Source organism: Lepidochelys olivacea, assembly GCF_965140295.1.
Source record: "Lepidochelys olivacea isolate rLepOli2 genome assembly, chromosome: 3".
Classification (NCBI taxonomy): Eukaryota; Metazoa; Chordata; order Testudines; family Cheloniidae; genus Lepidochelys; species Lepidochelys olivacea.
Genome location: NC_140413.1, coordinates 65,085,420 through 65,106,065, shown reverse-complemented (window position 1 = coordinate 65,106,065; position 20,646 = coordinate 65,085,420). Strand labels below are relative to the sequence as shown.

The 20,646-nt window shown below is 38.1% G+C and overlaps 1 protein-coding gene across 3 annotated transcripts in view; it reads right to left on the bottom strand.

The window, feature by feature from the left end:
• The window catches only part of DOP1A (DOP1 leucine zipper like protein A), a 92,181-nt gene that overhangs the window by 18,577 nt on the left and 52,958 nt on the right, over positions 1 to 20,646 (bottom strand). For all 3 annotated transcript variants that reach the window (XM_084622940.1, XM_084622941.1, XM_084622939.1), the window contains 12 exons: positions 17,416 to 17,516; positions 15,953 to 16,212; positions 13,168 to 15,157; positions 12,954 to 13,065; positions 10,798 to 10,980; positions 9,158 to 9,283; positions 8,509 to 8,643; positions 7,636 to 7,691; positions 5,814 to 5,918; positions 4,731 to 4,797; positions 444 to 588; positions 73 to 152 (listed from right to left, as the gene is read on the bottom strand). In XM_084622940.1, the coding sequence (XP_084479066.1) occupies positions 73 to 152; positions 444 to 588; positions 4,731 to 4,797; positions 5,814 to 5,918; positions 7,636 to 7,691; positions 8,509 to 8,643; positions 9,158 to 9,283; positions 10,798 to 10,980; positions 12,954 to 13,065; positions 13,168 to 15,157; positions 15,953 to 16,212; positions 17,416 to 17,516 (3,360 nt within the window). The remainder of the gene's footprint in view (positions 1 to 72; positions 153 to 443; positions 589 to 4,730; positions 4,798 to 5,813; positions 5,919 to 7,635; positions 7,692 to 8,508; positions 8,644 to 9,157; positions 9,284 to 10,797; positions 10,981 to 12,953; positions 13,066 to 13,167; positions 15,158 to 15,952; positions 16,213 to 17,415; positions 17,517 to 20,646) is intronic.

The following is a 20,646-nucleotide window of genomic DNA, read 5'->3' as shown; positions in this document are numbered from 1 at the left end:
ATATTTCTAATCTCTCTATGTCCCTCTGTATTATAAGAAACCAGCATGTAGTATAACTGAAGAAACATTTACCTCAGAAAGTAATGTTAATGCATGGACGCTATAAACTGAAGGAGTTATATTTGAGGTTTCCAGAGCTGGATACAACATATCTAAAAGAAAAAGTGACAGCAAGAGACAATTGATTTTGGAAACTATGTACCTTATATCAATATCTACAAAAATAAATATTTAAAAGTAAATATATTCCAAGACATGGAAAATTGACTGTTTTTTGTTTCACCATGTGCATTAGGTTTAATATAGCTCAGTACTCCGCACAACAGCACTAAATCTGATTTAGCAAACGTCTAATATTATAAAATCTGTCATTTTTCAGTAACGTGAAGGGAATCAATAAATTAATTCAATATTTGATTTTGAATAACGGGAAAATAAGCTACCTTCAACATCCGATTCCAAGTTGTTTCCATCAACCATTATCTTGGGGGAGGGTTTGACCTCTAGGTTTCGTCTTAGCCAAGTAGTCTGTTCCAAGGAAGAACCAGCAATGGCACCAATGGCATCCACTATTTTGTGAGTTACATCCTGATGGAAAGCAAGAAACAAATGTGTAAAGAACCTTGTGTAAAAGAGTAAATTGGTTATCCTGAGATATGTTGTCTACACAGATACTCATTAGCTCAGTGTCAGGAGAAGAGGAATTATAGAATGGGATATCATAGGGTTCTGTTCTGGATTCACTTCTGTTCAACATCAGCAATGATGAATACTCCTTGGAGGATGAGGTGAACAGATCTTAGCCAATTGATTAATCAAATTGGTAGATGGTATGAAGTTGAAAGGTAGCACAAACACTTCAGAGGATAGAAGTGAAATGCAAAATAATTCTGATAAATTAGAGAACTGGTCTGAAATCAGGAAAATGAAACAATTACATGCTTAGTGGCTTTATCTATGAGTAAGAAGTGGAAGGCTATATGGATCTGATTGCAGCAATAGTTTTCACATCTTCATTTAAAAAAAAACACAGAAATAAGGTTTATTCAATAGCCATCCCTATGACTGGGAAAATTTAAGTGTGTTGTGTCCATTCACAGAATCTCGTTCTGGATATTAAACTCTTTTTTTTCCCCCTTTTAATCTGAAGCACCTTTGTGTTTCAGTTGAAATATCAAGGTCTCAATGGATAATTTGAAAGATTATTTCATAATCCTGGATTGCTTTTTCCAAAAATATCACCTATCACAAATAGAGCATGTGACCTCCACTGGACTATCTACTGTTTACCATCACAAAGAGTTTACATTCAAAATTAAAGCAATGGGAGGTGCAACATTTTTGCAATGATCACAGGTGAAGTAAAGGTACGTCATATATGGTAATATATGATATATACAAGTGTGCTTAAAAAGCTTGTGTAACAGACCTTTCTCCCCAACAGCATGCCTTTTCACCTAACATCAAAGAATAACTTACTCTATCAGAGACATGAATTAACTCATGATCCTGAAAGTTGTTCAGAAAAGTGATTTCAGATGGTAAACAGCATGACTGTTGCAGTACAATATGTCTTTGCAGCTAACGTTTTAGGCACTCTGATCAGGAATTAAGCAGGTTTGGAATTATAGGAGAAACACAAAAAAAGTAGGTTTCAGAGTAGCAGCCGTGTTAGTTTGTATCCGCAAAAAGAAAAGGAGGAGTTGTGGCACCTTAGAGACTAACAAATTTATTTGAGCATAAGCTTTGGTGAGCTACAGCTCACTTCACTGGATGCATTCAGTGGAAAATACAGTGGGGAGGTTTATATACACAGAGAACATGAAACAATGGGTGTTACTATACACACTGTAAGGAGAGTGATCAGGTAAGGTGAGCTATTACCAGCAGGAGAGCGGGAGGGTGGGGGACCTTTTGTAGTGATAATCAAGGTGGGCCATTTCCAGCAGACAAGAACATCTGAGGAACAGTGGGGGCGGGGAGTGGGGGGGGGCGGAATAAAAATGGGGAAATAGTTTTACTTTGTGTAATGACCCATCCACTCCCAGTCTTCTAGCTCTGTCAATCTGTTTCTTCACTTCAGCAGATGGATATTGTAGTTGTAAGAATGCTTGATCGAGATCTTGTAGGTGTTTGTCTCTGTCTGAGGGGTTGACAGAGCCAGAAGAGTACCCAGAAGTTACCTACTACAGGACAGGCCCAACAAAGAAAATAACAGAACACCACTAGCCATCACCTTCAGCCCCCAACTAAAACCTCTCCAACGCATCATCAAGGATCTACAACCTATCCTGAAGGACGACCCATCACTCTCACAGATCTTGGGAGAGAGGCCAGTCCTTGCTTACAGACAGCCCCCCAACCTAAAGCAAATACTCACCAGCAACCACACACCAGAACCACTAACCCAGGAACTATCCTTGCAACAAAGCCCGTTACCAACTGTGTCCACATATCTATTCAGGGGACGCCATCATAGGGCCTAATCGCATCAGCCACACTACCAGAGGCTCATTCACCTGCACATCTACCAATGTGATATATGCCATCATGTGCCAGCAATGGCCCTCTGCTATGTACATTGGCCAAACTGGACAGTCTCTACGTAAAAGAATAAATGGACACAAATCAGACGTCAAGAATTATTACATTCATAAACCAGTCGGAGAACACTTCAATCTCTTTGGTCACTCAATTACAGACCTAAAAGTGGCAATTCTTCAACAAAAAAAACTTCAGAAACAGACTCCAACGAGAGACTGCTGAATTGGAATTAATTTGCAAACTGAATACAATTAACTTAGGCTTGAATAAAGACTGGGAGTGGATGGGTCATTACACAAAGTAAAACTATTTCCCCATGTTTATTCCCCCCCCACCTCCCCAACTGTTCCTCAGACGTTCTTGTCAACTGCTGGAAATGGCCCACCTTGATTAACACTACAAAAGGTCCCCCCGTCCCCGCTCTCCTGCTGGTAATAGCTCACCTTACCTGATCACTCTCGTTACAGTGTGTATGGTAACACCCATTGTTTCATGTTCTCTGTGTATATAAATCTCCTCACTGTATTTTCCACTGAATGCATCCGATGAAGTGAGCTGTAGCTCACGAAAGCTTATGCTCAAATAAAATTTGTTAGTCTCTAAGGTGTCACAAGTCCTCCTTTTCTTTTTACAAAAAAAGTAGTCAAGTGTTCAAGCTCACAAGAGAATTCACTTAAGGTATATTTTAGATTCAGTAAGTACACGTGTCATAAATATAAAGGGAAGGCTAACTACCTTTAAATCCCTCCTGGCCAGAGGAAAAAACCCTTTCACCTGTAAAGGGTTACGAAGCTAAAGATAACCTCACTGGCACCTGACCAAAATGACCAATGAGGAGACAAGATACTTTCAAAGCTGGGGGGCGGGGAAACAAAGGGTTCTCTCAGTCTATGTGTTGCTTTTGCAGGGACCAGAGCAGGAATGCAGGTCAGAACTCCTGTAAAGGGCTAATAAGCAATCTAGTTAGATATGTGTTAGATTCTGTTTTGTTTAAATGGCTGATAAAATAAGTTGTGCTGAATGGAATGTATATTCCTGTTTTTGTGTCTTTTTGTAACTTAAGGTTTTGCCTAGAGGGATTCTCTATGTTTTGAATCTGATTACCCTGTAAGGTATTTACCATCCTGATTTTACACAGGTGATTCTTTTACTTTTTCTTCAATTAAACTTCTTCTTTTAAGAACCTGATTGCTTTTTCATTGTTCTTAAGATCCAAGAGTTTGGGTCTGTGTTCACCTATGCAAATTGGTGAGGATTTTTATCAAGCTTTCCCCAGGAAAGGGGGTGTAGGGTTTGGGAGGATTTTTGGGGGAAGACGTTTCTAGGTGGGCTCTTTCCCTGTTACATATTTGTTAGACGTTTGGTGGTGGCAGCAATAAAGTCCAGGGGCAAAAGGTAAAATAGTTTGTACCTTGGGGAAGTTTTAACCTAAGCTGGTAAAAATAAGCTTAGGGGGTTTTTCATGCAGGTCCCCACATCTGTACCCTAGAATTCAGAGTGGGGAAGGAACCTTGACAACATGCATATCTGACTGCATGTTTTGCCCATAGACTAGGTGAATGATGATTTGTGGCAGTACCATAGAGAAGTGTCTGGGGGTTGTAGTAGAGCATCATAAACTGAACATGAGTCCAAACTGCAATGCCTCTACATAAAATACTAATCCAAGCTGTATTAACAGGAGTACCTCAAGTACAAGCAGCAAGGTAATTAATTTTCTCTGCTTAGTGCTATTTAGCTTCAGTTGGAGTACTGCATTCAGTGTTGGGTTCCAACATTTTTTAAAAAAAGAAATGAAGCTTAGAAAGCTCAGAGGGCAGCAACAGAAGTGATAAATGTTGAGAAAATAAGAACTGTGATATAAAATTAACAAACCTAGGCAAGGCTCAGTCCACAGAAAGATGACTGATGGGAGAAATGTTAATAATGAGGACAGAACAAATAGCAACGGGTTTAAGTTACAGCAAGAAAATTTTAAGTTAAATACAGTAATAAGAAAAATATAACAACTATAAGCAATAGAAAAAACTACAAAAGGAAATAAAAAAGCCATTATAACAAGATCAGTTGCTTAAAAATATTTTTTTTAAATGTACAGGAAAGATCAGATATGCTGTACTCTCAGCAGTTAGGCATTTACTGAAGAATATTTTAACAGTAAATTTATACAAAAACGTATTTTTTACCTGAAGATCTCTTTGATCTTTCTTATTCTCCAGACTTGGGTTTTTCATAATAAACTCATTTAGAACACTAAAAAGAAAATATATTAAATGAAAACTGATGATAATCTTAAAATAAAATATTGCATTATTTTAGAATAACAGGCAAAAATTCCATGGCAAATTCACATGCACAGTACACATTAGTTGAAACTTCAGCTACTTCCCTTTAGTTTGCTAAAATTCCAAAAGACCCATTTCCAAATGTCTGAAATTTATTTTGATTGTTACAGACAATTTGTATAATTAATAGTTTTCAAGTAGATGTAACATTGGAATCCATCCAAAAATATCTTCATGGAGAGGTTTTTGGACAAATTAATTTGTGGCTATTTGATTTAACACTTCACTACAATATTACCACAATTTACAGAGAATATTGTTCAGTGCTTAACACAAATGACCGTATTCAGCATTTTATTTCTGAAGTTCAGCAAACTGTTTCTGGGCTGGTAATTAATCCTATATCACATGAGAGGAAAATATACAAAATAAATAGTCATAAGAGTGACTTATTGAGTAAATTTAAACATTTAAAACTACTGTTTAGAGGGTCCTGGTAGCTGAGGGGATTAATAATGAGATATGGAGTTTGACATATGTAGGTCTCTTATTTAAATTTGACCACGGGTGAAAGTGACAAAAAGTCATTTTCATCTAATGGCTCTCTGATGGCCTATGGAAAAAATGTGTTGGGAGACCTCACAAACTAGCATCACAAGTATTCATAATTACCACACCGTTGGCAATGTGACTGAGGGAAGCTGAGAACTGGATGAAGATAGTACTACACTCATACCAGAAGTGCTTCTTCCAGAAAAATTGTCGGAGCAATACAAGAATCAACATTTGTATGTGATCAACATTCTTTCAAGTAAGATACTGCACTGAAGATAAATCTTTGTCAAGAAGGTCTCTAGGAAATAGGAATTTTTCTCCAGTCAAAACTACAAGTAATTAAATCAAGATTTTAAACACTTGCCCTTTATATAATTTTACATTTATGGGATCACAATTTTGTTAGAAATTGTAAGTGTAACTGCTCACCCAAGTATGAGAAACTGCCCTGGTGCTGGAAGACTGAGTTGTACAGAATCCTTCAGAAGAAGCAATAGTGTTGCCCAGCTGTCTACTAAGCTGGACACTGGAATCCTGTAAGATGATGAGAGAGTTAAAGTGATAAAATCATGTCAAGTGTCAAATTTTCTATTGTCCCATCTCTCCTGTCTGACAACACCAACTTTAGTGCCAACCAAAAGCACTGTTCACATACAGGAGATCAAAATTTAGGACCTGTCTCACCCACTTGGTTAACAGATCAATAGAAATGGGGAGGTAATGTGCCAGACTCTGAAGGTATGGGGAAGAAGACACCCTCTCTGGCCAATGACTGAAATGGTACTGATGAGTCTGGAGGGGTCTGAGTCCAGTCTGCCTCAGCTGCAGAGAGGTTTGCTGTGGGCCTTTCCATTTAGGGGAGAGAATGAAAGATAAAGGGGGAATTGAGGAACCCAGAAGATTCCCTTTTCATCTATAATATAAAATAACACAAACCAGCTAGACCCACAAATGAATTTAGGTGCATAACTGCCACTTTAGGCACCTAACTGCAAAATTTGGATTCTCAAAACCTCCAATCAGCTGCCCCCTTACCTTGTACGTAGCTAAATTCCACCTATGTTTCTGCTGGTGGACATGCACAAAGCCACCTCATTCCTGATACACAGATCATGTCTAAACCCCAGTGAGATCCACAAACTAGGCATTCTTCTGCCTATCTCACCTGAGGGGCCCAATCTGGTAGGTGTTATCAGAGCATAGCTACCATATCAGGACCCATTCAGTAGTAGTAGTGTATTTATGCCCAATAACCCAGTGGTCAGAGCACTCACCCAGGATCAAATCCCCATTCTGCCTGAACTCGGGTCTCCTACCTGCATGGGGAGTGCCCTAACCATATAGGTATTCTTGGGCAGGTCTCTCCATCTCTCTGTTGAAACTGTTCCACTTTGTATAAATAATTAGATATTCATTAGAACAGGGGCTGGAACATGGGTCTTTCAGGTAAGTGCCTGACCACTGTGCTATAGAATAATCTCACGCTCTCTCTAGTCCAATGAATATTTATTTATTTACACAAAGTGGAACAGCTCCAACAGGACAGATTGAGAGAATACCCTATAGCCCAATGATTAGAGCACTCGCTGGAGAGGTGGGAGACCTAGGTTCAAGTTCTTACTCCACAACAGGCAGAGAGGGAATTTGAGCCCCGATCCCCCAGGTCCTGGGTGAGTGCTCAAACACTAAGCTATTGAATATTAGGGGGACATCTCCACTTCTTCCTCCCCCTCCATTTTCTGCAAGAAAGGACTGACCTGGCTGACGTGCCTAACTCTTGGAGAGGGTTCATGGCTATAAATCCCTAGCGAGGTGCCTCCCATTATGTGCCTAATTCCCTTTGAGGAGCAGGGCTTAGGCTCCACCTCTGTCTTCAGTATTTTCTAATGGCTAGCTTAGGCAGCTCTCCACTTAGCTTGCTGGCTTTTGTGCATCCCATTCTTAGGTGCCTAATTCTCCCCAAGCATTGTCTAGGGAGCCTGGGCACCTAACTCAGGACTGTGGATTCTACTAGGTGTCAGTGTGCCTAGAAGTTAGGCATTGCAATGCTGAGTCTAAGTGGATATAGCTCATAGATTACAAATGGAGAAAATTGTTTTCTTCTCATGTAACCTTTCGGTCTGTTGTAGTAAATCAGAGGGAGGCAACTTTCTGTTAAGGATATAAAATGTCCAGATTCTCTTTCATAGTTATCTACTGACTGATGATACAGAAAGAAAACAATAAAGGATCTACAGCCTCATTGTCTTACCTTTGAATATAAGCATAGAAAAATTGCAGCATGCAGACTTCCAATGACAGATGCTTCTAGAAAGACAAGAAATCAGTGTCACCAGGAAGAAATTGACTTTTGTCTTTTTGTTTACCTCAGCAAAAACAGTGGGTGTTGAACCAACTACCAGGTTTTAAAAGGTAACAAAACAGTGGATAGCTTGAGGTCAAATTAAATTGCAATGCACTCAGAGGGGTGTCTGAGTGTCACACTTGGGCAGCAAAAATCTTAGCCATGTAAAACCTAATGTTACTCTGAAGCACTCTCCCCTATCCCCTCCACCCTAGCTGAATCACAGAACGCCACTAACAGGCTCCAGAGTGAGAGGCCAGAGATCACATCTAGACCTCCCTCAACTGGACAGATGATACGAGGCCTTTCAAAAGCAATAACAAAGGAGAAAAGAATGGGAATCCTGGGGCATCCCAGCCTTAAAAATATCTTAGCCCCCATGAAAAAAAAAAAGAGTCACATCCGATTAATCCTCCTATCTAGTAGGTATCCAAAAGAGTGAATTTTAAATCAGTATATGATACTGTACAGGTGGCACAACTACTTTGTTAACCTGAACTTGCTTATTTTTGAAATATGAAACACAATTGATTATATAATTCAAATGCTGTCAATCTAGCATCTTTCACTAAATATATTTTTAAAATGAGAGAAAAATGGTTTTCTACATACAATAGGATTAAGAAGAAATTACCAGAAACAGATTTTGGTAGCGGACACCTGTTACCAACCTACAGCACATTGGTAGCATGTTCCTTCAGCACAATTTGAGTACTTGTACAATTTATCACTTCTAAAATAGCATCATATGAACTAGCAACAACTCTGTGATTTTCCTACCTTGTCCTTGGCTATGGCTGGAGGCTGCTTTAAAACTTCTTTTACTGTTTGTATAACAGTCTCTGTTCTCATAACACTGATAGAGCGAACTAGCTCTACCAGTAGAAGCTGTTCTTCACTGGCTGTAGGAATAACCTGGAAAAGACCAACATATGCTATATATTACTATTACAGTTAATAGTGTTGTCCAGCGTAGAAGAAGTTGATGAGAATAGTTTTCCAAAGTAAAGGACAATGCATGAGAAGCTAAGAATATTTAAAAAACAAACAAACAAACAAACTTGTAGGAACGAGACGTAGATGAAATTTTCTGGACAAATAGTTTACCAGATATTCATTGACTGTCACTTTCCTTTGAAGTCTCTATTTTAAATATTAGTCACTTACAATAATGGTTTTTTAAAAAATTCTATTATAAAAACATTAACAATTTTATTCAATTCTAAAATAAATGTGTGGTTATTTGACCATGCGGACACATGCATAAACATAAATGCACTTATGAAAAGGATTTGCAAAATGTTTCATTTGACCCCAAAAATCTTAGCTTGAATTTTTTGAAGTAGGTTCTAAAGACAAATAGTGGAAATCCAGTAAATCAGATTACCACTTATTCAAGTAGCCATGTCAACTAGCGACATGCACATACCTTTGTTCTAGAAGTGTTTTTGTTTTGTCTCCTCTCATTCCATACAAATGCAACAGCAGCCATAAAGTGAACACCGTGATTCATTGATATTGGGCCCAACAATTCAAGAATCTGCTGCCTCAAATTCTGAAACACAGAAAGAGAATGTGCACACATTGAAACAAGCATCCAAACTTTATACTCTAACTGACTGACATACCACACTGAAAAATTTCTGAGAACGATCCCTCTCCTATTCTGTAATATTTGGGCAGCACTTCTCTTCTTGCAAATACCAGAGGCAAGCGTAGACTTCTATATGGACTTCCAGAGTTTAGCCATGCCCCTTCTGCACTCATTCAGATAACTGCTTCCAAAGATGTACTGAAGCATTAAACAGATCATACAAAAGTTCTTTACAGTAACTCCTTATCCAACCATATTAACTCTATGCTTGACTTTGAAGTGGCCGTTGTCATGGCACCCAAAGGATTTATCTTGAATGGGGTGAAGTACAGGAAAAGGTCATCCTAGATATTGTCCTGAATTAGTTTTGTTCTAATCAAGATAAATCTTAACAGCTCTTCTCACATCCAGCATATGACAAGTGCTCTTGACTACTGAAGCTTCAGGCAAAACAAAAAGAGAACAATCTGTGATGTATGTAAGTATTAAACTTAGGTAACCAATTATTCTGGAGTACAAAGGATGATCTTGTCTTCGTGAAATATGCAGTATGGGTCACCCCTTCTGTAAGGAAACTGATTTCAGAGAGTCTTTTTGCCAACATGAATATGACCAGGAAGCAGGTGTTTATAGAAAGACAATACAGAGAATTAAATGCCATTAGTTTCAATGGATGTGTTGTAAAAACCTGTAGCATGGTGTCCCTTTTTTTATACATACATCAAAAAATAATATTGTGTATATTAAGGTGAACAGGTTTGTAGTACATAAAGTAACATTACGACTATGTGGAAATCACACTAAAATCCATGTATCATATCAGATAACCTGAATTTGTTTACAAAAACACAAAATTCCTTCAATAGCGGAAGAGTTTGAACTGACTCCAATAAATGGGCAAAGCAGGACATCAAGCATGTTACTGGAATACTTTGAAAAACTCCTCAAATACCATATTGTTCAATTCCTCCTGTCCGCAACCTACTCTTTCCAGTCGCCATCCTGTGATCTGATATGATCTCTCTCCATACAATGATGCCGCTAACAGGAGCTGGATGGAGCATGGAACCTCATGAGGGTGTCAGATCAAATGTTTATTGAAATATATTGTGAGATTTTTGTAAAGATTTTAAACAAATATTCTATAACCTTAGAGATATAAAATGGTATTTTAAATGGTTTACAATGTGAACACTTCCCCTTCTCTCTGCTTCAGCTATTGTTCATGGGTGATGTTATGTCATCAGTACAGTACTAACTGGAAAATCATATTTTTGTCAGAACTTATACATTTTACCAAAGCAAATTGTAAACTAATTATAAACTGGCTGCCCATCCCCTCTTAGCCTGGGGACAACTCAGGTATTGCAAAAGTTGAAAGACTCTTCTAAGAAATACTAATGGAATACAGTTAGATTTGGTTTGACAAAGGTAACCATGCACAATTCAAACCATGTTACTCCTGATGTTCTGACCTTTGTTGATCCAAGATTAATAGTGGTAACAGATGCAGCTGCTGCAGCAGTTGTTTTCTCTGAAGAATCTGCCTGGTGCAGTATGCTCCACAGCAAAGTCACAGACGACATGATCATATGAAGGATAGACAGGATTCCACTGCGTGCTTCAAACAAGTGTTTCTGGTCTACATTAACCAAAAGCTAGAGGTATTATAAAAAACGACAACCCAGCATTAAATATCTACATACTAGCATTAGCAAAATTATATAAATTAAGAAATAACAAGAACAGCTAAACATTTTACACTGTGATTTTAGGATGAACATCTACATAGGCTTTTGTAAGATGTTTACCCTGTTTGTTCTGAATAACAGCAAGAAAATGAAAAATCAGTATTTTTTTAATGTCTTTTCAATTCCTCTGGCATGATGTGTCTATTAATATAAATTTGTATTTTAAGGAGCAATAGGAAGCATATTCCTTTAGCAGTGTACGCTTCTCAAATAATAAAGTAGCACCTTTAATATCTATTGTACAATGCATTGATTTAGTGAAATATATAAATAAAAAAGTGTGGGTTTTCAGAACGTATAAAGATTTACCCTACAGTTTTATATTCTGATTACAATGCATGTAGAGATTTTAGTTTGGCCAAAACTAACCAGTGTATCTTCCATACTCAATGTTTACTGTTTACTGCTTTATTCCCAAACATCACATAAGAAATTCAGTGTCACGATAGGCAAATATGACACTGGCATATTGAGTGGAGCTGTATGGCTGGAAGATGTCAAAGCATAGTTTCCTCGCTCATCCCCATAGACATCTGCTGATGTAGCTGGTGCTAACACAGAGTCTTGACACCCAGTGGTATTTCTGACTGTATGGATTTATCAGAAGTGTTGCGGAGTGTGCTTAATCCAGGACCACAGTGACACCTTCCAGCTGACCCTGCGAGCGGATCCAGCCCAGCATTCTCCTTCACAAGGCAGACAAAGCAAAGACTGTGCTTATCCGTGGGGTACATAGATAAGTTGGTAGGGGATATGTTAAAAATGCTACCAATTAGACTGGGGCATATTCTGAAGGTCTGAGGGTTTTTCATTATCATCTCTATTTCTACAGTGATTACATTTAAATCTTTGTAAATGCCTTTGCAAGTGATTAACATTACTTCAGAATTAGTGCTACAACGAATACCATAACAACCTTATCTACTTGCAAAGACAGGTAATAAGTATTTTGATGGTGACTACTGAAAAGAGTTGGGGAAAGGGATAGAAAATATATATTTAAATAAAGCTAAACAGTCAACAAGAAAAAGTGGTCCATTAGGTTCAGGGCCAAATGCCCAGTATATAGACTATGCACCCAGCTGCAGCTACAAAATATTGTCAGAGCCAAAAGTCAAGCTGCTAATATACAAAGCTTCAAGCTAGCAGGAAGAGGCACTAGAATGGACATTCCGACAGAAAGTTTTGTTTCTAAAGAGCGTAAATCCAAGTAGCAGAGTTAACTAGGTAGGTGAACACAGAACCCAACCATATTCAGGAACAAAAAAGTGTGGCACCAATGGTAAGTTCCACCGTTAAGTTTGGCTGCTGGAACTAACCCTTTAGAATTCTGAGGTGGAGGAATTCCCACCCTTGCTCTTGTGTAGGAGCATGGACTCCAAGAATAAGGCTTTGTGACAACTGAATCTTTGGAGAATACATGCAACGATTGGAAAAATTTATGGTTTGTATACAATATGTTATCAATGAATAATGCTTTCTCTTATAAGAATTCTCTAAATCCCAATTATTACCCAAAAATAATTCATTATGATTTAAATATATTGAATATATATTGGGGGGAGGGATAGCTCCGTGGTTTGATCATTGGCCTGCTAAACCCAGGGTTGTGAGTTCAATCCTTGAGGGGGCCATTTAGGGATCTGGGGCAAAAAAAATTGAGGATTGGTCCTGCTTTTTGAGCAGGGGGTTGGACTAGATGATCTCCTGAGGTCCCTTCCAACTCTGGTATTTTATGATTCTATGAATATGTTCCCCACAAGCACCTCAAACTTAAATTCAGAGCAAATGCAACATTACAAGCATTCCAAATGTAGACCATACACTCTAATTTAATAAATGTGACATAAGAAGCCTCTCAGATACTTGACTAAGTTTACCTGATGATACTGTGTAGACGGATCAAGTAGACAGTAATGAATTATTGTTGTGATGCCTTCTAACAGGGTAAGAATCATATCTGGTGGAGTAATTGATGCCATCCAAAGCGGCCTAAAATGCAACATTGAGTTTGTTGTGAATTTGCTCCACACAGCTAAGTAAACATTTAAATATATGATCAAATTTGCAAAAAGAAAAAAAGTATATACATGCCTGCTATCGGATAATCCTGTTTCATATTTATACTGCTGAATTAAATTATCCAAATTCCTGCAAAGCTGGAGGGTCACAGAAACTACCACTCTTTGTAGAACTTTTCCCATGTAAGGCAGAGTAGAAGTGATTAGGCCAATCCACTGGGGGTGCATTTTACAGGCACAGTGTTGGTGTAAAGCTCTTATTACTGCACAGAGAAACATGCCTTGAGAGGTTATTGGTTGGGAGTGTAAGTACTGAAGTGAAGTCATTGGCTGCTGTGGGTTAATCTGCTCCAAGTCAGTAATGACAAATTCAAAGCCTGTTTCGTTCTCCTCAGGCACGGTCATTACTCTATGCTCTAAGACAATTAGTCGCTGAAGCACTTTTAAGAGCTGTGACTGTAGAGTACTGCCACTGTCAAATTCATCTTCAGAAAAGTTGATAAGGCTGTCTTCAGAGAGACCTTCTTCAATAACAACTATGTTTTTACCAGCTACCTTTTCACTGTGCCACTTCTGTGCACTAAAGATAGAAGATAGCAAACAGTGCAGGATCACTTTCTGAACCTTGCATTTGGATAACATGTCTGAAATAAAGCTAGGAAAGCCCTTTGCAGAACTTTCTATTACTTTTGCCAGTTCAGAAAAGAGAAGTGTCAAAATTTCAATGCTCATCATCTGCATATTGCGGTTTCCTATTAGATCTTGTGGGGTTACCTTTACATGAGTTGGATAGTGGCTCCTCATATAGTATAAACATAGAGAGATAAGAATTTCTATGTACATAGAACTCCTAAAGTTATGATTAGAGTCCACTGGAATGTGACTATAGAAGTCTTTGCCCATAACAGATATTCGATGCCTGGCTAAAAGATTCTGAAGCAAGGACAGCTGAGGAGTGTATACATTGTTGACACTGGTAGTAGAGATGGCATTTACAAAAGCAGAGGGGTTTGTTTTCAAGATTGCTTTGATTGCAGAAAAAGCATATAATGTTCTTGAGGAGTCATATAACTGGAGATAAAGCAAAACATGTTGATATAATGGATGAATGTTAAAACTAGGAGATTTTCGTATTCCTGGAGACCCCACATCACTCTCTATTTCTGAAATTTCTCCCTCTCCGCAGCTGTACCAATTCTCTAAATCAAGACCATCACTAAAGAAAATACTGGTTTGTTTAAGCTTTTCTGTTTGTGCTTTTTTCTTGTCTTCATCTTTCCTTCTGGCTATTTTCACTTTGGGCTTTGCTCCTGGTTGCTTACCAGCCTCTTTAACAATAGTTTCTTTTTCTGACATTTTTTCTGGTAGTTTTCCTTTGAAGCTGAACTGAATACTACTGTGACTTCTTTGTCCAGATTTTGCATCTGATGACCTGAAAGTAAGGTCAGAGGGGGCCTGAGTGCTTACTCCAGTACAAGGTGATGAATCCATTAGTCTTTCAAGTCCAGTCTCAATCGAAGCAGAAAATAACTGAGAACTGTCATCACCAAACAAACTGTTCTGGCTGCTTTGAATATTTTCATCTTCACTTTTAGAAACCTCCTCAGAGTGATCTAAAGTACTGAATTTAGATGAAACATCATCGGGATGCAGATCATGTTTAACGGATTCGGTCTCCTCTCCAAGACCACTTACTACCTTGCATATCAAGTCAGTAACCACCTGGTGCACAATTTCATCAGGTGAGTCTTCTCGCAATGTCTGAGAACTATTCTGAGCACCGAGGCTTTCTGCCTCCACCTCATAGCTCAGGTTGTCTCCAGCAGATGACTGTGAACAGCCAGAGTCAGAACTCTGGAGTATTTCTATTTGATGGTCGGGAAGGTCAAAATCAGACACCACCATTGGAATAGTCTCACTGCTAGTACTTAACAAGGACAGTCTGTCACTCAAAGGGTTAACTGTGAGACTGAAGTTCCCCATTTCATCCATGATAAGTTGTTTTTCATTGTTTTCTTTAGGTGTAATGAGTTGTCGTTGGCTTACAGGCATGTGAGAAAATGCTTAAAAAAGAAATCACAAAAAATAGTTACGGCCTACAAATAGTTTTTCTTTAGGTTTACTTTGAACTTGAGATATAAGCAGAAATAATAAAAACTTACATTTAAATAAAATTATTATACTTTGCACCTTTCATCCTGAAAGATCATAAAGCAACTTAAATGTCCATTTACTAACTGTATAAAGCAGAGCTTCACCCATCAATTAAATGATTAATAGGATAGCTTCAACCACTTCTGAAGTGGATAGGGGTGACTGTTTAACAGCACAAAGCAAGTCTAAACCCCTGGGGGGGGGGGGGGAGAGAGAGAGAGAGGGAGGGAGGGAGGGAGGGAGGGAGAGAGAGAGAGAGAGAGAGAGAGAGAGAGAGAGAGAGAGAGAGAGAGAGAGAGATCTCCGACTGAGAGAGGTTACTCCTAAGAAGCCTGAAACCTCAAGTGGATGCCCTCAAGGAGCTGTAGAGGTGGAGGTGAAAGGTGCAGTTATCCCTGAAACTGTGACATATACAAGGGAAAAGTTGGTTTAACTGTACTCCAAATATTTGGCATGCTGCAGAGTTGAACCCACAGAGAAGTTTTCACTGAGACTAAAAAATTTTTTGGAAAGAGAATATAATCTTTACCAGCATCCTAAATGCTGGCAGTTCTGAAAACTATTTAATATGCAAATCACGCCTGGTGTTTCTTCTGCCATCTGTTTCATGTTATATGGACAAAAATACATAAAATATTATATATACTTAAATTAATAAAATGTTAGTCATTAAGGAATTTTTGAGGGGGTTAAATTGTACTTACCATCACCACAGCTAAATTTTTGCATGAAGTGCTTTTCAGTTTCTTCTTCAGGGTAGTGAGGAGACTTATTCCAGTAGCACTCAGCCTGAACTCGTTGCACAGAAACTCTCTGTGTTTTTGGATGTAGTAGCAGTAGAAGCAAAGGTTCAAGTACTCTTGCAATGTCATGTCTTTGGAGTACTTGGTTTAACCATGCTTGCCCCACTGACCAGGTAGAACCATCTAAGCTATTAAGGCTGTCCAGCATAATGAACAAAGACCTGGGGGAAAAAAACAGGAATAAATCTAACACGTTGCTACTACAGAATATAATCTATTTTAATCTAATCTACATTAAACTTCAATATTTGCCCACTTTCAATGAGCACTTTCTCTGCTTTTTCTATCTCAATATGCAAGTGTACTTCCTCTCTTTCACTCAAAATAATTAGCAAGCAACAACTATGTTTAATATACTAATCTTTCATATATGCATGAGGAATGTTGAGATGTGTAATTAAAACTCTACTCAGATTTTCAAAAAATATATTGCTCTCTAAGTTTGCACTGATGTGATTGCAATGGTTCTTTATAACCTATGTACTGAGCAATAGTAATATATTAGGTTTGTTCAGATGAGTATCCCAAGACATACTGATTACAGCTTGTTTCACATAAGTGGCATTTTGTTTGGAATCAATGAGAAGCTCTCTTTCAAATTTTGCATCCAAAAGTGAAATTTACATATTCTAGAACAACAGAAAAGGAGACAGAAAGCACTAACAGTAAAGACAGATCAAAATAATAGAGGAATTCTCATTTACTGTGTTTGTACAGCATCTAGCACAATGAAGCCCTAACTTGGTTTCCCTTTAGGTGACACTGCAATATAAATGACAGCAACAGTTTTAAAAATCTGTAAATGAGGTTGCAGAGAAAATAAAATAATTATTATCTACAAGTGTTATCCTCAAGGACTGAGAACAGAAATATAGCTTACTTGACAATAACACTGTTCCTATTTTCATCATTTTCTCCCTTTCATATCTTAGGTCTTGAGAGCCCTTTCCAAGGGAGAAAATTAACAGTTGCCTTACCTCTTAGTTAATACACCGAGTAGCCCCTAATTATCTTTAACATTTTTATGCCATTCTGTGGTCATATTCATCAGCTTTTCTACAGAATTTACCATGTTCTCTTCAGCAATAAATAACAGAGGTAGCTCCAAAAGAAATGCAAGATGAAATGCAACACTTCACTGTGCTGTCCCACAGTTGTACATAAAGGGTACAACATTCAAATTAATTTTCTTTCATCACATTCACACAAAGAAACTGTGTGTATGAGCACAATCCTAGCTGAGAAAGGTGAGGCTAGTGATGGGGGTTTGGTGAGAAAATTTTTGAACACCGATTTAAACATCTGAAACTGTGAAATTTACCAAAATGGATCATGAATTTGGTAGGGCCCTAATGATAACCAACCTGTCAAAGGAACGGCCAAAGGAAGAAGACTTGTTAACATGAAGGTCCCTTGTGAGATGCCAAAGCACTGCAAATTTTGCATGAGCTTCCATCCTTATTTTCTGTAAAACAAAACATAAGTTAGATCAAATTGACTATCATTCCCCCAAGAAAGTAGTGAAAGGAAAGCTAGACAAGAATGGAAATGTGGTTTTAGGTCAGATTCTCCATTTTCTCATTTTTACCTAAAGATGGTTCTTTATTACCAATCCTGAGAGGCAAGAATAGATCATCATTGCAAAAAAAAACAAAAAACACCTATGTACAATTTTAAAAAATAAGAACATTTACTATCCAGGACAAATGCATTTCTTAGAGGTGATAGAGAAGGTGACAGAAAGAGAGAGAGATTAGGAGGAAACATGTGATGCTCAGCTTGTGAAAAAGACAGTAATCATTACCATGGAAGAGGTACTTAAAAATCATGGCATTAAAGACATCTAATCACAGCTAAGAGGGAAAAGAGAAGGGGTTGAAAACAGAACCATGAGGGACAAACAGAGGTCAGATTGATGGGAAGATAAAGAGTGTTATAAGAGGTCTTCATCTGAATATAAGCAAATTGTTAATAGTTAATTGATTAGATGCCAGCAGACGGTGCTCAAGAATATGTCGCATAGTTCCTGGGTTTTGTAGGACCAATAAAACTTGTGCACAGTACAGCAGATGATTTCCACTATCTGCTCTTTATATCAGTTCTTAACATGGTGTCAGAATAAAAGTTTTTACTGCTTTAACTTTTTGTTGTGGCTGACCAGAGGCACTCAGTGACATCAGTAATGACTCAAATATCCCACTCCCTGCTATGGAACAAATACATGGGGATGTCTATGAAAAACGGAGCTGCTTCAGGGCCTCATGGACAAACTGTGAAATGGCTGCAGGACTGAACAAAGAAAGCATGGCAGGCGGAATGGCTACTCTGAATAAAGCAATGGGTAAGGACTGCTTTCCTATATGTCAGCACTTACAGCTGGCAGATGAAGAAAGGCAAGATGTAAATAAAGTCTTAGATGCTTTAGAAAAATACTTGTCCCTAAAAAAATGATAATATATGAGAAGTACATTTTCCATACATCTGATCAAAATGAAACTCAAAACTACAAACCAATACGCAACCAAGCCACACCAGTTACCCTTGTCATGTAACTCTGGCACACTTACAGACAAATTCATTAGGGATCATATAGTTGTAGACATGAAAAATAATGGCATCAGAACACACATTGCAAAACAAAGACTGGAACTTAATGCTGCTGCTATCTACTGCAGCAGTGAATAAAATAAACGGTTACAAATTTGAAAACATTAGAAACAGTGTAAGATATACAGCATCACACAAAATAATGGCAAACTCAGACTAAAAGAATAAAAAAAAAAAGAGTGGTCTGCAAAGAAAGGCAAGAAATACATGTATTTTTCAGTGACCTGGGAGGTGGGAGATGTGGATTCAAGTCCGTCCTTTGAATTGGACAGAGACAAGATCTGAATTAATATCTTCTTTCTCCCAAGAGAGTGCCTTAATCACCAGGCAACAGAGTCATTTTCATTCTCACTCTCTCTTTGACCCAGTGAATGGTGAGGATTCATACCTGGGTATTCCACATCCCAGGAAAGACCCCAACTAATGGGCTGACAGTTATAACAGCGCACACACACACACAAACACATACGGCTTTCTGAAGCTAGCTCTGAAAAATGAAACTGTGGGGTCAAATTTGGGGATGGTTTGGTTTGGCCAAAGCTGCATTTTTCAGCAAATAAACTATTCATCCAAATAAAATTGTCCACCTCTTCTTACAATACTCTGAAACATGACTGAGCAAGATAGGAATAGACTAACGTATTCTGAGAAATATAGTATACCTGGTGATGATTGATTGACTCTCTGGATTATTTGGAAACAGATCCCTTAAATTCAACAACAATTTCTGTCTTTGAATGCTGGGAAGCCCACTTTGCCTGAACGGAATTCCAGAGACTTATTAAAGGTAATGGACCTCAGTTTGCTTGTCAGGAATTTGCACAATTTGCAGCATCAGCAGAATTTGAAAATATCACATCCTTTCTGCAACACAGCCAGTCTAAGGGCAAAGCAAAAGTAGCTGCCGAGATTACAGAGAAATTGCTAAGCAAGGCGTAGTGGGATAATAAAGACCCATGGACAGCAGTAATGGATTGAACAAATATACCAACAGAAAGTCAGGGCAGCAGTCCAGTACACAATCTCATGTCACACCACACACTGATTACTGCCTGCAGCAAATAAACTTTTGAAGCCAGCAGTAGCAGAAAAGGTAACAGAAAAATTAAGAAGTGTCATCAGCAAGCCAAATACTACTACGACAGAGGTAGAAAAGAGCTCTCTGAACTTCTAATAGGACAGCCAGTATAAAGTTCAACCAGCACCTAAAGACAATGACAAAGGATGGAAGGTAGGGACAAAGAGTAGCACCAAGGTTTGAAATGATTAGATTTTTTATCACTACGTGTCAATTTCTCCGTACACTCACAAACAGAAAAAACATATTTCCTCTGATAAAGGAAGAAAAATGCTGCCTAGAATTTAAGAGTTTGATTTAAGGATATTTACTTTGTACATTTTGACGTGATGTTGACATATTGTGTTTTAACAGTTATAAAGTTTTGAATCTCAAGGTTTATTTTATTAAACAATTATTGTCTGACCCTTCCTCCATAATTTCCCGCAACTCTGAAAGTTTAAATAAAGAAAAATTGAAAAGAGTATTTATTTTTAAACATCTATATTAGCCATCCAATTTTTTTTTAAATCTAATTCTGCCAAGTCTAATCATACTTTGTAGAATGCAGACAACTCTATAGCCCCAGCTGTTATTTCCTACAAGCAACCAGGGACCAGTTGCTCTCAAGAGTTGACCAGGTGAGTTCCAAACAACTATTCAGATGCAGGGGAAACTGGCAATGACTGTGAGGTTAGTTCACCTACTAGCAATGCACAGGAATTGGTAAAAGTAATGCCACAAAATCTAACATCACAGAAATCTCCTGAGGGTAAGTGGCAGGAGAAGAAAGGGACTCAAGGTGGAACCACACAAAGTAGAAGGGATGTAAAGTTGCTCAATCATTTGAAAGACTATGTAGTTAACGGAAACTGCTCACTTTCTGTTCTAGAAAGAGAGATGTTACAGGAATGCTCTCTCTATATATAAA